This window comes from Pseudophryne corroboree, chromosome 7, assembly GCF_028390025.1.
Source record: "Pseudophryne corroboree isolate aPseCor3 chromosome 7, aPseCor3.hap2, whole genome shotgun sequence".
Classification (NCBI taxonomy): Eukaryota; Metazoa; Chordata; class Amphibia; order Anura; family Myobatrachidae; genus Pseudophryne; species Pseudophryne corroboree.
This window is the reverse complement of record NC_086450.1, coordinates 237,025,171-237,041,745: the sequence shown is the minus strand read 5'-3', so window position 1 is coordinate 237,041,745 and position 16,575 is coordinate 237,025,171. Positions and strand designations below refer to the sequence as shown.

Sequence of the window (16,575 nt, the reverse complement as noted above, 5' to 3'; positions counted from 1 at the left end):
TCTCTGCTAAGGGGCATTGGAGTTAAAAGGCGGCATGCAGTCAATTTTTTTGGTGGGGGGCCCCCACACCTTTGTTGCCCGGGGCCCCCACTAGTCTTAATCCGGACCTGCTCTAAATCTTATTTAAGGGGTCAAATATAAAAAATGTACACAATCACTATTCCAACCATATATAATTATTTTTATTTCATTATATTTATTAGTTAAATATTACAAATATCAATTAAATATAGTTGTCTCTAGCACCACCATGGTATATAAATGGTGACATTTAGATCTAACTCTTTGTGAGATTAATTTAATACGTAATGCTTGCAATTATATATATATATATATATATATATGAAATGTAGTGGCAAATAGGGTTTGATATTCAGAACAGGACTCACTCCCTAGGACAGGCTGCAGACAGTGGGATCCAGTGGGTGGCACTTCTGATGCTGACAAGGAGCCAGATGATAACTAGGGTCTGTGGCACATAACTATTGTCAGGAACTAACAAATGTGCAGTCATAAGGAATAAAGAAGCCACCTAACAAAGCATACCAGAGTGAGGAATGCTTCTTTTGTAGGCAAACATTTAACATATATATATATATATATATATATATATACACACAGTATATATACTATAATGCAATATATATATATATATATATATACACACACACATATATACATACAGGCCTGCCATCAGGGGGGTGCTTCGGGCACAGATGTCCCTGGCCTGGCCTCTCTAACATAGAGGAGAGGGCCTGGGCAGCTCATGCTGCCGTCCGCCTGCCGCGATGCTCCGCCCACTTTTCATTACCGAGTTCTGGCATTGTCAAAGGAGGGGGAGAGGACGCTGCAAGCTTCTATTGTAAACGTCCCTCCAAAAATGGCCGCGGCCTCAGAGGAGACAGTTATTAAAGATACCAGAGGAGGCTCTTCTAGTATCTTTAACAGTTGTCTCCTCTGAGGCGGTGAAAAACATGTAATTACTCTGCGCTTAATACAATATGGTCCATAGGATGATTGAAAACACATAATAATTTATTTAATATAATATAATTTAAAACAAAGAATAATAACCACAATAAAGAGTATAAAGAATATATATAAAAATAAATAACCGGATTGAATAGATTACATAGCAGAAATGACTTCCCACTAGATATTAGCCATTCAATTATTTTTTGTGCATAATATTCAATAATAATTATCAATTTATCTATTCCTAATAAGAGGTGGATCAACCTAAAATGAATCAGTGCACTGATGAAATAGAAATTCAATACAGGATCTCAGTTAACAGCAGTCCCGCAGACAGAATGGGTTAATGTCCCCGGAGGTGATAGTCCCGAGCACTGAGAATAATGCTTTGGTAAGTTTGAAGATGAATTAATAATGCAGTAAACTGGTATGTATGCTGAAATCATGAATGGATCACACCAAGCTCACCACCAGGACGCACTCGCACAATGTTCAAAAGAGGGTCAGCAATAGGTAAATTGGAAAGAGCCGGCTGGGAGGCACCGGACGTCTCCGTTCTCCCCAGTGCTTGTGCCGCAACCACTTACAATAGCCGCCCGGTGTTGTCTAGCTGTGCGGGTGGATTGATGTCCGTATAACGAGCTGTCCCCGGAATAAGACAAGTAGTCACCAATGGCCCCTGACGCGTTTCGCTCTTACCAGAGATTTATCGAAGAGTGTCCTTATCATTCCACTGTGACTCTATTTAAACTCCTTGGGTGCCCTCGATTGGTTCACCCAACTTGTAGCACCTGTACTAGTAATTAATTGATCCACCTCTTTGTAGGGATCTACCTCTATTAGTTGTAACCCTTAATAGGGAACCAGTATAATTAGATCTCACATTATATGCACATCATATACCCTAATTTATGGGTGTTAATTATTCAATTTCAACCTAATATTATTTTTGTTTTTATTATTATTATTATTATTATTATTATTATTATTATTATTTTTATTATATCCTTTACACCATTCATAATATAATAAAAAAAATAATAATAACATATTATAAAAAACATATATATAAAATAAACCATACATACTCGAACTCACGGACTTCAGGTCCGTAAACCATTACTCTACATGTAATGCTATCTCTATTACCAGATAATAAAGGACAACATTCTTAGCAGTTGATCACTCTGAACTAACCCTAACTTATTAAAGTTAAAATACATTCAATTGTGTTCATACAGGTTGAGTATCCCATATCCAAAATGCTTGGGACCAGAAGTATTTTGGATATTGGATTTTTCTGTATTTCTGAATAATTGCATACCATAATGAGATATCATGGCGATGGGACCCAAGTCTAAGCAAAGAATGCATTTATGTTTCATATACACCTTATGCACACAGCCTGAAGGTCATATAATACAATATGTTTAATATCTTTGTGTATTAACCAAAGTTTGTATACATTGAGCCATCAGAAAACAAAGGTTTTACTATGTCACTCTCACTTAAAAAATTCCGTATTTCGGAATATTCCGTATTTCGGAATATTTGGATATGGGATACTCAACCTGTATATAAATTCAATGACTTGCATGGCCCCATATAGTAGTTTTATGGGAACCTTCTAAAACCATATATTGAAATAAAAACATTATATTCCATTTTATTTTATAAATTACAAATTTAACCACTCTTTACATAAATATACACATTCCACCTTGGAAACCATAGGAATCCAAAAAGCAAATATAAGAATATATATATAAAAATGCACATAGAAATAAAAATACAAAAATTGATCATATTCATTCAAGTCCCCGGTTAAATAAAAATTTCATTAATTAGAAAAAACATGTCAGACCCAGGCGAGGATCGAACCTATATCTCTGATGACCACCAACCCTAAACCTATTCTTAGTGTTGGACCTATACTACATGGCAATGCTGTTCCCTTTCTAGCAGGAATTTGTATTACAACACCTGATCGGGTCCACAACTTTATGTAGACTCCCACATAATCAATGTGTCACTCTGCTTTTATTCATTAGGGGCACGCTTATACTAAGACACCTGCCATATTATTACATACTATAAAGGTATACTATACAGCCTAAATGCACATTAAAAACTGATACGCTACCCTTAATATACCAAGAACATAAATGTGATAAATAGCTATTACTGAACCATTGCAGGTGTACCAAAGTGGATCCATATCGAGGCATGAACCAGAGATCATATTCATGCTTCTACCACCCACCACCCGCATATGGGTCATTCCACACCAGAAAACTGTGTAACTTTGCTGATTACCTAAAATTGAATACATCAGTAGTTCAAACAAAGGACTCAAAGTCAATGGTCTCATTCAGACCCTGTGGAAAAATAGTCTGAAGGCGATGCATTCACAGTACCTCTTTATTGCACAAAGTCCGAAACCTATCACCCCCTCTGGCTGTGCACTTAATTTGTTGTACACCTACCAGGGAGAGGTGATCCACTTGACTGTCATGTGTCTCCAGAAAATGTCTGGATACACTATGTAATGGGTTCCGTTTTAGAATGGCCGCGGCCTCAGAGGAGACAGTTATTAAAGGCTCTTCTAGTATCTTTAATAGTTGTCTCCTCTGAGGCGGTGGCCATTTTGGCAGAGACTTTTCAATAGAAGCTTGCAGCATACTCTCCCCCTTCCTGTGACAGTGCCAGATTTTGTCGTGAAAAGGGAGCGGAGCTACAAGAATGGAGGAGGCGGAGCTACACGGGACCAGACTTCTACAGCTCCAGCCAGCCTTTAATATGTAAGTTGAGGGAAAGTGAATGGGAGAAAGTGTCTGTGTGTGTGTGCATATATATTTATTTTGTATGTATGTATGTATATATATATATAATTTTATTTTTTATGGTTTTTTTTTTTTTTTGGGGGGGGGGGGGAGGGGGGCTGCCTATTTTATGAGTCCCATGCCCCAGAATTTCTGATGACAGCCCTGTGTACGGATTGGCCATAGGGCACATTGGGAAGATTCACGGTGGCCCGATGAGCATGTGGGGCCTGTTTTGTTTTTTTGACATGTGAGGGGTGGTGCTTCCACCATGGTTACACGCCCTCTGGTGCTGCCCATGTCAGGCCACTTCTACATATTTTTCCATGGCCACTTTCAGTTCCAATCTGCCCCTGCATAAAAATATATTTATATTCACACAGTAGTGTGAAATTTTTTTAGGCAGGTGTGGAACACATGCTGCAAAGAAAGAATGCTTTAAAAATAGGAGTGTTATTAGTTTATTTTGATCAATTAACAAAATTCAATGTGAATGAACAGAAGAGAAATCTAAATCAAATCAATATTTGTTGTGACTACCCTTTGCCTTCAAAACAGCATCAATTCTTCTAGGTACACTTGAACACAGTTTTTAAAGCAACTCGGCAGGGAGATTGTTCCAAACATCTTTGAGAACTAACCACAGATATTCTGTGGATGTAGGCTTGTTCAAATCCTTCTGTCTCTTCATGTAATCCCTGACAGACTTGATGATGTTGCATGATGTATAAGTACCTGTCTGTATTTCTCAGCAATAAGGACACCATTAATCCTGACCAAATCCTCAGCTCCATTTGCTGAAATGCAGGCCCAAACTTGCAAGGAACCTCCATCATGCTTCACTGTTGCCTGCAGACACTCATTATTGTACCGCTCCAGCACCTTGGTGAACAAACTACCTTCTATTACAGCCAAATATTTAAAATGTTGACTCATCAGTCCAGAGCAACTGCTGCCATTTTTTCTGCACCCCGGTTCCTATGTTTTCATGCATAGTTGAGTTGAAACAAGGCCAAACAATAATAGATATCTGTCTGTAACAGAGGGCTATCATTAGGACACACGCACCTAAAAAGCTGTTGGGTTTTAGGAAGGAGCATTTCTCCCCTGATGACATGGAGTCACACATGCTAAGTATTATGATACCTATGTTGCAAGATGGCTATTTTCTCAACTCTTGGATAATGGTTTATTAAACATTTTATGGTGTGTTGGTCCCCTCCCCTCTTTGAGTCCCTGGTGGATTAAGGAGAACCTGGAGAGGAGACTCAGTTTGCCATGTTGGACGGCGGGGCCGGGTATTCCCATCACTAGACCCCACCCCCGTCACTGCAAAATGTCGCAATTCATGAGTCTGTGGGTAGGGGCTAAGGACCTCATTCAGTAAGGATTGCAGATTCTGCTAAAAAGTAGCATCTGCAATCCTTTCAATCACATGCTGGGGGCCGCCCAATGCAGGGCAAGGCTGCCCAGCATGCTAACCACCGCCCACCCACTGTGATCACGCCCTAATTGTGATCGCGCCACAATTAGAGCATGGTCACAGAAACTATGGCAGTCTTGCCGCATTAACTGCTCGCGCACATGCAGGACGAGACATGTGTGTGCACAGGTGGGCCTGTCTCTGGAATTGTGGTTGCAATGCGTTTGCGATGCGACTTGAATTAGGCCCTAAATGACACATTTTCACGTGATTTCGCCCCTCCATGCGGAGCCGCAAATTCCTGGGTACAATCTCCTCATCCTGCCCACTTCACTATGAAGCGTGCGGAAAGTGGGAGATCTAGCCACTCTTCTGTGGGTGCAGGCGACCACCAGTAAAATCACGTATTATATATACACACATACAAACACACACACACACATACAGATTGGCTACACACATACATTGTGTAACTAGACTATAACTTTATTTCATTGGTACTATTTATGCCCATCCATCACAGAAATAGTCTGAAGTACAAAATGTGCTGAGAGGTGAATAGTTGGAACGGCATCTGAGTTAGTCACCTGCCGGCATCATCTGATTTATCTGTAAATCATAGTTAATGGTCTGTTGGTTTTTCAGCTATGCAGTCCTGGGTGTCGGAGATCCAGTTCTGACATGACTCATGAAGCTGGGGAGTCAGGAAAATCCCAGCGTGGGAGCCGTCTGCGTCCACATTACAGTGACCCGATGCCAACTGATGCAGTGAAGAGGAAACAGTTGGAGTTAAAAATTGCGGCAGCTGCTCGTCACCACGCACAGAGACGGAGGCAGGAAAAGGAAAATGGTACACGTTATATCCGTATAGTCCCATCATTTTATTCAGCATTGTACTGATAACATATATTAATTATTGTCGTCAGTCTCCATCCCATTGGGGCTTCAATTTTAATCCCCTACCACACACACATCTCCTGTTTGACAGAAACCATTTAACCTACCAGTATGGAACTCCCTGTTTCTCTCCAGCCTTATGCCCCCCCCCCCCCCCCCCCCCCCCTCCCAGAGATTGATTATAGATGGGAAGTATACCATATGTAACTGTGATTTGGTTCAGTCAAGTGGATTTAATATTACTTGTTTGTATTACTGTTCATGCTATATTTGCAATAAAGTGGTTTGTATCATTGTATTGTACCTTTTGTTTAGCGCTGTTTATTTCTCTCTCTATGGGGTTAATTCAGACCTGATCGTAGCAGCAAATTTGTTAGCAGTTGGGCAAAACCATGTGCACTGCAAGGGGGGCAAATATTACATTTCCAGAGAGAGATAGATTTGGGTGGGTTATTTTGTTTCTGTGCAGAGTAAATACTGGCTGCTTTATTTTTACACTGCGATTTAGATTTCAGGTTCTACACACCCCACCCAAATCTACTCTCTCTGCACATCTTATATCTGCCCCCCCTGCAGAGCACGTGGTTTTTCCCAACTGTTAACAAATTTGCTGCTACGATCCAGTCTGAATTACCCCCTATATTCTTTATTGGGCTGGCTATCCGCAGAACTGCTTCAGTCAGGTAGTTAGAATCTTCTCTCAGCGCCAGGTTTTCTATACATGCCAATATTTTGTTAGCTTTAATTATTTGTGTTCAACCATTTTGCTGCACTCTGCAAAGCAGATAACAATCAGTGCTACACAGACATTGATTAAATAGTGATGTTTTTATTTTAACCAGAAGGAAAAAGAAAATCAATAACTGTTTTTAAATAATTATCATTGGAAAACATAAGGGAGGAAATGTGCTCATGTCATGCTGAGTGCAAGCTGTTGTGTCACAGAAACAGCAAAACCATTCCCTGACCACAGAACACAATAAATCACACTGGGTTCACGCAATCCGCATACAATGCTGAATGGATTATTTGCACGATAATTTCTGAGATCCCCTACGTCTACGGGGATATGTTACACAGAGTGTATGCACAAATGTGCTGTTGCATTCGGGTCAGACAGTATCAGATTGTGGCATAATATTGATGGGCATTCCAGTGGAGTGGTTGGGAGGTGATTAGTAGTGCATGCAAAAATGGGCATTTTATGGGAGCGTTGTGTGCATGTCAGTGAAAGTGGTTGCGTTCACAGCCGCAAGCAAAGGAGGCCATGGTCAAATGGATAAATTACACCTGTCATAAAGCTGACACAAGTTTCGATGACATTCCTTCGACATTTTTGCAGCAGGGTATACTGTGTTCCACAGGGAAAACATCCGGTGTAGAGTGGATCTTGATTCAGAGGCACCAACAGGCTAAAGCTTTAGGTTGTCCCTGGATGCATTGGGGCCTCCTCTGTAACCCCGCCTCCAGGCACTGTGAGCTCAGTTTTTCAGTTGGTGCTGCAGCAGCAGGTCACCATAACAGGAAGGCTTCACTGGGCAGCCCTGAAAAAGCTTTTTCTGACAGAAAATTTCTTCAAAACTGGGCTATCAGCGCCATATGTCATGTTGACACTTCATCACCTCCCAAGCGGCGTCGCATACTCCTGCGGCCTGTTCCCGGGTACTTGCGATGGAGACTCTCTGGCTTTAGGCATATGGTCACAGACGCTCTCCTGGTTCACGTGGCTGCTCCTGGGAGTAGCTAAGAGGGTTCCCCAGGTGGGACCAGCCATTAAATCGCATTCTGATCGCATGTCTGGGGAGATGGACTGTTATGCTGGCGTGGACACTGTCACCGAGCAGGGACCCCACTATATCCTCCAGGGCATAGAAGTGCAGGTCGGGTGTACTAACGCCCCTGTTAATAAGGCTCCGTAGTACCGGTGGTGATGCCCAGAATAGGGGAGTCGGCGCTTGACCTGTAGCCCCTCCCTGGCCCAGGGCAACATCTACTGCAGATTTTCCTGTCCTGGAGCTTCCTCGCACTCTCCCTCACTCCCTGACTGATATGCTGGGCGCCATCTTAGGTATAGCTGCGGCTGGTCTCCGGGACTGCAGGGCAAGGTCTCCCTTGTAAAACCGCCTGTATACAGCGCTGTGACTTTACAAACACTTGAGTATTCTACATGTCATTATACAGACAGCGTTAGTTAAGAAAAAGTGTATCTATTACAGAATATATTGTACGAGTATTCTGATATATACCTCCGGTCTAGGACCACGCTGTGTTATCTCTCTCTCTCTCTCTCTCTCTCTCTCTCTCTCTCTATATATATATATATATATATATGTGTATGTATATATATATATATATATATAGAGAGAGAGAGAGAGAGAGCGCTAATGTGACTGTGTGTGCCTGTATCTGCTGTGAGGTTTCACTTTCAGTGTTTCCCAGAGATCTGTCACTATATTCTGTACCCTAAGGGACTAGGTGCATCAGGGTCGTTTATATAGTGCGTCACAGTATTTACCTATTACGTGTATTCTACTGTGTACTCAGTCACATACTATCGGATTTATTCGCAGGTATTATGCTCTGTCTGGCTTCATCGTACTAAACCGATCTGTGTTGCATTTGTGTACAGTGTCTAACAGAAAGGGCAGTAACTCTATGGACGCTCCTGCATCATGCAGAGCATGCGCCAAGGATTTACCACAGGGGGAAGCTGTGTATGACGGTCTGTGTGTTATGTGCCATACACCCCCTAGTCAGTCCACGGCTTCTGTAACAAATCAAGAGCCACCCTGGGCCGCGTTCTAAAATCTACTGGGTATTTTTCTTACGTCCTAGAGGATGCTGGGGACTCCATAAGGACCATGGGGTATAGACGGGCTCCGCAGGAGATAGGGCACCTAAAAAGAACTTTGACTCTGGGTGTGCACTGGCTCCTCCCTCTATGCCCCTCCTCCAGACCTCAGTTAGAGAACTGTGCCCAGAGGAGAAAGGGTACAATGCAGAGAGCTCTCCAGAGTTTTCTGTTTTAAAGAATTTGTTAGGTTTTTTATTTTCAGGGAGTCCTGTTGGCAACAGGCTCCCTGCATCGTGGGACTGAGGAGAGAGAAGCAGAGCTGGCTTGTCAAGTTGGGCACTGTTTCATAGGCTACTGGACACCATTAGCTCCAGAGGGAGTCGGAACACAGGTCTCACCTGGGGTTCGTCCCGGAGCCGCGCCGCCGTCCTCCTCACAGATGCCGAAGATAGAAGCCAGGTGAGTATGAGAAGGCAAAGAAGACATCAGGCGGCAGAAGACATCAGATCTTCATGCTCCCAGTACACACACACAAGCAGGCACTGAAGGGTGCAGGGCGCAGGGGGGGGCGCCCTGGACAGCAAGTTTCCTCATTTTTTGGCGATATAAAGCAGGATTAGACTGTGGGACAGTAAATCCTAAAATCCCCCGCCATTTTTTATATAGAATTACTGGGACCGAAGCCCGCTGTTGGGTGGGCGGGGCTTGATCCTCAGCACTAACCAGCGCCATTTTCTCCACAGAAACTGCATGAGGATACGCTGGCTCCCTGATCTCCCCTGCTGAACTTCACAGGCTGGAAAAAAGAGGAGGGGGCACTTTGGCGACGCAGTGAGTGGGAATTAAGGTTATATATATAAAAAAGCGCTATCTGGTCATATATATTCCAGTGTTTTTAAGCGCTGGGTGTGTGCTGGCATACTCTCTCTCTGTCTCTCCTAAGGGCCTGGTTGGGGTTTTGTCCCCTTATAGGTTAATCCCTGTGTATGTGGGGTGTCGGTACGTGCGTGTCGACATGTCTGAGGCGGAAGGCTTCTCCAAGGAGGAGGTGGAGCAAATGAGTGGTGTGTCCCCGTCGGTTGTGCCGACTCCAGATTGGATGGACATGTGGCATATGTTGAATGCAAGTGTGGCATCTTTACATAAAAGGCTTGATAAGGCTGAATTAGGGGGGACATCAGGGGGTCAATCCTCGGATTGGACCGACTCACAGGGCCCGTCGGGGTCTCAAAAGCGTCCCTTAACACAAGACACTACTACCGACACGGATTCTGATTCCAGTGTCTACTATGACGAAGTAAAATTGCACCCTAGGGTGACTAAAACCATTCAGTGTATGATTGTGGCTATAAGGGATGTGTTGCATATTGAGGATGAACCCTCGGTCCCCAACACAAGGGTACACATGTTTAAGGGAAAGAAACAGATTATTAATTTTCCCACATCTCATGAATTAAATGATTTCTTTGGAAAAGCTTGGGAGACTCCGGAAAAGAGACCGCAGATCCCCAAAAGAATTTATATGGCATACCCCTTCCCTAAGCAGGACAGGGAGATTTGGGAATCACCCCCCACTGTGGACAAGGCCCTGACGCGCTTGTCCAAGAAAGTGGCGCTTCCGTCTCCTGACACAGCTGCCCTTAAGGACCCTGCAGATCGCAGGCAAGAAACTACCTTAAAGTGTATTTATTCTCATACGGGTGCTGTGCTAAGACCGACAATTGCGTCGGCATGGGTGTGTAGCGCAGTTGCAGCTTGGACAGATGAGCTGACAGATCACTTTGATAATATGGATAAGGATACTATATTCTTAACTCTAGCCCATATAAAAGACGCAGTCTTATTTATGAGGGATGCTCAAAGGGACATTGGATTGCTAGCTTCTAGGGCCAATGCCATGTCTATCTCAGCGAGAAGATCCTTATGGACTCGCCAATGGACGGGTGATGCGGATTCCAAAAAACATATGGAAGTTCTACCCTATAAGGGAGATGTATTGTTTGGGGATGGGCTGACGGACCTGGTTTCCACAGCTACAGCAGGTAAATCAGATTTTTTTACCATATATTCCCCAACAGCAAAAGAAAGTACCACCCTATCAGATGCAGTCCTTTCGGTCGCACAAGTCCAGAAGAGGTCGGGGATCCTCTTTCCTTGCCAGAGGTAAGGGCAGAGGCAAAAGAGCACCTGCTTCGGCAGGTGCCCAGGAACAAAAGTCCTTCCCGGCTGCTCCAAAACCCACAGCATGACGCTGGGGCTCCCCTGAGGGAGTCCGCACCGGTGGGGGCAAGTCTTCAACTTTTCAGTCAGGCCTGGGTCAGATCAGACCTGAATCCCTGGGTATTGGAAATAGTTTCCCAGGGTTACAAACTGGAATTCGAGGAGGTGCCCCCGCGTCGATTTTTCAGCTTCCACATCGGAAAGGGATGTAGTGTTAGCTGCAATTCAAACGCTGTGTATACAGCAAGTGATAATCAAGGTTCCCCTGCACCAGCAGGGAAGAGGTTACTACTCAACCCTATTTGTGGTCAGACCTATTTTGAATCTGAAATCCCTAAACCTGTACATAAAAAGATTCAAATTCAAAATGGAATCACTCAGAGCGATAATAGCCAACATGGAGGAGGGGGAGTTTATGGTGTCTCTGGACATAAAGGATGCGTACCTTCATGTCCCCATATATGCCCCCCATCAGGAATACCTGAGATTCGCTGTACAGGATTGTCATTACCAATTTCAGACGTTGCCGTTTGGACTTTCCACGGCCCCGAGGATTTTCACCAAGATAATGGCGGAAATGATGGTGGTCCTGCGCAAGCATGGAGTCACAATTATCCCATACTTGGACGATCTCCTGATAAAAGCGAGATCAAGAGAGAAATTGCTGAGCAGTGTGGCGCTCTCTCTGAGAGTGCTCCAGCAACATGGTTGGATTCTAAATCTACCGAAGTCACAGTTGATTCCGACAACTCGACTACCGTTCCTAGGTATGATACTGGATACGGAACAAATTAAGGTCTTCCTCCCAATAGAGAAAGCCCAGGACATCCAGAACATGGTCAGAGACCTGCTAAAACCGAAAAGGGTGTCAGTTCACCAATGCACTCGAGTTCTGGGAAAAATGGTGGCGGCCTACGAGGCCATTCCCTTCGGAAGGTTCCATGCAAGGACTTTTCAATGGGACCTTCTGGACAAGTGGTCCGGGTCCCATCTGCACTTACATCGGAAAATAACTCTGTCCCCAGGAGCCAGAGTGTCTCTCCTGTGGTGGTTGCAAAGTGCTCACCTGCTGGAGGGTTGCAGGTTCGGAATTCAGGATTGGATCCTGGTTACCACGGACGCGAGCCTCCAAGGATGGGGAGCGGTCACACAAGGAAAAATTTTTCAGGGACTTTGGTCAGACCAGGAGTCCTGTCTACACATCAATGTGTTGGAACTCAGGGCCATTTACAACGGCCTTCGACAAGCGGAGAGTCTTCTTCGAAACCTACCGGTTCTGATTAAATCAGACAATGTCACAGCAGTGGCTCATGTGAACCGCCAAGGCGGGACAAGAAGCAGAGTCGCGATGGCGGAAGCCACCAGGATTCTTCGCTGGGCGGAAAATCATGTAAGCGCTCTGTCGGCTGTCTTCATTCCGGGAGTGGACAACTGGGAAGCAGACTTCCTCAGCAGACACGATCTCCATCCAGGAGAGTGGGGACTTCATCAAGAAGTCTTTGCAGACATAACACGTCTTTGGGGAACTCCTCAAATAGACATGATGGCGTCACGCCTCAACAAAAAACTTTGGAGGTATTGTGCCAGGTCTCGGGACCCTCAGGCAGTGGCTGTAGACGCTCTAATAACACCGTGGGTGTTCAAATCGGTCTACGTGTTTCCTCCTCTTCCTCTCATCACAAAAGTGTTGAGGATCAGAAGGCAAAGAAGAGTACAGACGATACTCGTTGTCCCAGACTGGCCTCGAAGGGCCTGGTACTCAGATCTACAAGAGATGCTCACAGGAGATCCCTGGCCTCTTCCTCTGAGGGAAGACCTGTTGCAACAGGGGCCCTGTGTATTTCAAGACTTACCGCGGTTACGTTTGACGGCATGGCGGTTGAACGCCGAATCCTAGCGAAAAAGGGGATTCTGGAAGAGGTCATCCCTACTTTAATAAAGGCTAGGAAGGAGGTGACGGTTAAGCATTATCACCGTATCTGGCGAAAGTATGTGTCTTGGTGTGAAACCAAGAATGCACCTACGGAAGATTTTCATCTGGGTCGTTTTCTCCACTTCCTACAGACAGGAGTGGATATGGGCCTGAAATTAGGCTCTGTTAAGGTACAGATTTCGGCCCTCTCGATTTTCTTTCAGAAGGAGTTGGCTTCTCTTCCAGAAGTCCAGACGTTTGTAAAGGGAGTGCTGCACATCCAGCCTCCTTTTGTGCCTCCAGTGGCACCGTGGGACCTCAACGTGGTGTTGCAGTTCCTAAAATCACACTGGTTTGAACAGCTTAACAAAGTTGAGTTGAAATTTCTTACTTGGAAGGTGGTCATGTTGTTGGCCTAGGCATCAGCAATGCGAGTGTCAGAATTGGCGGCTTTGTCACACAAAAGCCCCTACTTGATTTTTCATGTGGATCGAGCTGAATTGAGGACACGTCCGCAATTTTTGCCTAAGGTGGTTTCTTCATTCCATGTGAATCAACCTATTTTGGTGCCTGTGGCTACAAGTGACCTGGAGGATTCCAGATCCCTGGACGTAGTCAGGGCCTTAAAGATTTATGTAGCCAGGACGGCTAGAATTAGGAAAACAGAGGCTCTGTTTGTCCTGTATGCTGCCAATAAGATTGGCGCACCTGCTTCGAAGCAGACTATTGCTCGCTGGATCTGTAATACGATTCAGCAGGCTCATTCTATGGCTGGATTGCCGGTACCAAATTCGGTTAAGGCCCATTCCACTAGGAAGGTGGGCTCTTCTTGGGCGGCTGCCCGAGGCGTCTCGGCATTACAACTGTGCAGAGCGGCGACTTGGTCGCGGTCAAACACTTTTGCTAAATTCTACAAGTTTGATACCCTGGCTGATAAGGACCTAGCGTTTGCTCAGTCGGTGCTGCAGAGTCATACGCATTCTCCCGCCCGATTGGATGCTTTGGTATAAACCCCATGGTCCTTACGGAGTCCCCAGCATCCTCTAGGACATAGGTTCTCAAACTCGGTCCTCAGGACCCCACACAGTGCATGTTTTGCAGGTAACCCAGCAGGTGCACAGGTGAATTAATTACTCACTGACACATTTTAAAGGTACACAGGTGGAGCTAATTATTTCACTTGTAATTCTGTGAGGAGAGCTGCAAAACATGAACTGTGTGGGGTCCTGAGGACCGAGTTTGAGAACCTGTGCTCTAGGACGTAAGAGAAAATGAGATTTTAAACCTACCGGTAAATCTATTTCCCCTAGTCCGTAGAGGATGCTGGGAGCCCGTCCCAGTGTGGAAACTCTGCAAGACTTGTATATAGTTGTTGCTTAAATGAGGGTTATGTTACAGTTGACATCGGTCTTGGACCGTTGCTGTTATTGTTCATACGGTTAACTGGTTTTGTATGATCCAGGTTACGTGGTATGCTTGGTGTGGGCTGGTATGAATCTTGCCCTTGGATTTCTAAATCCTGCCTTGTAGTGTCCATCTCCTCTGGGCACAGTTCTCTAACTGAGGTCTGGAGGAGGGGCATAGAGGGAGGAGCCAGTGCACACCCATAGTCAAAGTTCTTTTTAGGTGCCCTATCTCCTGGGGAGCCCGTCTATACCCCATGGTCCTTACGGAGTCCCCAGCATCCTTTACGGACTAGGAGAAATAGATTTACCGGTAGGTTTAAAATCTTATTTTTAGTGCAGTGGTTCTCAACCTCGGTCCTCAAGTACCCCCAACAGTTCATGTTTTCCAGGTCACCGAGCAGTTGAATAGGTGTATTCATTACTCACTGACACATTTTAAAAGACCCACGGGTAGAGCAAATTATTACACTTGCAATCCTGTGATGAGACGTGGAAAACATGAACTGTTGGAGGTACTTGAGGACCGCGGTTGAGAACCACTGCTCTAGTGGAGCGCCTAACGCCCTCTATGGGACCACCTGTACCATTACAGCGTCAAATCGTCCCTATGGTCAATCCGCCTTGGGCAGACAACCCTGTCTAACCAGTTGCAGCAGTTGACTCATTTCTTGGTCAGACAAAAATCTACCCCAGGCCACTCCCGTGTCTCTGGGTCATCTAAGCGGGCTGCTTCCTCCTCATAATCCACAAATCTCTCAGATGAGGAGGGGGAATATGGGCCCTCATTCCGAGTTGTTCGCTCGCTAGCTGCTTTTAGCAGCAGTGCAAACGCTAAGCTGCCGCCCTCTGGGAGTGTATCTTAGCTTAGCAGAAGTGCGAACGAAAGGATCGCAGTGCTGCTACAAAAAAAATATTGTGCAGTTTCAGAGTAGCTGCAGACCTACTCCTACCTTGCGATCACTGCAGACTATTTAGTTCCTGTTTTGATGTCACAAACACGCCGTGCGTTCGGCCAGCCACTCCCCTGTTTCACCAGCCACTTCTGCATTTTTATCTGGCACGCCTGCGTTTTTTCACACACAACCCTGAAAACGGTCAGTTACCACCCAGAAACACCCACTTTCTGTAAATCACTCAACGATCAGCAGTGCGACTGAAAAGCATCGCTAGACCTTGTGTAAAACTGCATCGGCTTTTGTGAAAGTACGTCGCGCGTGCGCAGTGCGCACCATACGCATGCGCAGAAGTGCCGATTTTTAGCCTGATCGCTGCGCTGCGAACAACGGCAGCTAGCGATCAACTCGGAATGACCCCCATACTGTCCTGTCAGACACTGAATCAGGCGTTTCTGACGAGGATTCTACATTGCAAGTTGATGTCCCTGCTCTAGTGGTTGCTATTAAGCAAATCCTATGAGGATTCCACTACTGTCACCAAGAAAATTCCCTTTCTGCAAACGGGCCTTAGCCCGCTATCCTCTCCCGGCAGAGTTCTGTAACAAGTGGGAAAATTCACCGCTGCTGGATTCAAATATCACACGCCTAGTGATGTCCTCCACTCTACCTGTCACCACTGTCACTTCACTGAACAGCTAAGCGTGTGGAGGTATGCCTGAAATAAATTTACTCCCTGACAGGTGCGGTACATCGACCCACTATTGCTGTCTCCTGTGCTGCTAAAGGTATTGAAGCATAGGTTCAGGCATTAGAGGAAGAGCTGCCCGAGGATATATCTGACAATGCCAGACAATACCTGTCTCACATCCCCACCGCCTCTTAATATATTCAAGAGGCGTCCTCTGAGGCGGGTGTGTTGGCGGCCAAGGCGTCGATTGCGCCTGTCCTGGCTCGCCGCATTCTGCCTTTTGGAAAAAGACGCCCTGCTGGCGTTGAAACGCGTTAAGGATACAGGTGCACTTTCTATAGAACACTCCTGCTTTACAATTTGAAATCGGACTCAGTCGGAGCCTACTACGGCCACTGAGAGCACAGCTACCTGCCGCCCAGCCGACGCATAGGTGCCGGGGCTCCAGCGCCATCCATGTCCGCCGGCGGCACATTACAGTGAGGCTGAATTGGAGCCCCCTTTGGGAGCGCAGTCTCAACACCGCTACTGATAGCGCGGCT

At 45.4% G+C, this 16,575-nt stretch overlaps 1 protein-coding gene across 3 annotated transcripts in view; it reads left to right on the top strand.

Annotated features, from left to right (window-relative positions):
* Positions 1 to 16,575, top strand: part of LOC134945028 (uncharacterized) — a 277,136-nt gene that overhangs the window by 233,411 nt on the left and 27,150 nt on the right. For all 3 annotated transcript variants that reach the window (XM_063934039.1, XM_063934038.1, XM_063934037.1), the window contains one exon: positions 5,866 to 6,070. In XM_063934039.1, the coding sequence (XP_063790109.1) occupies positions 5,866 to 6,070 (205 nt within the window). The remainder of the gene's footprint in view (positions 1 to 5,865; positions 6,071 to 16,575) is intronic.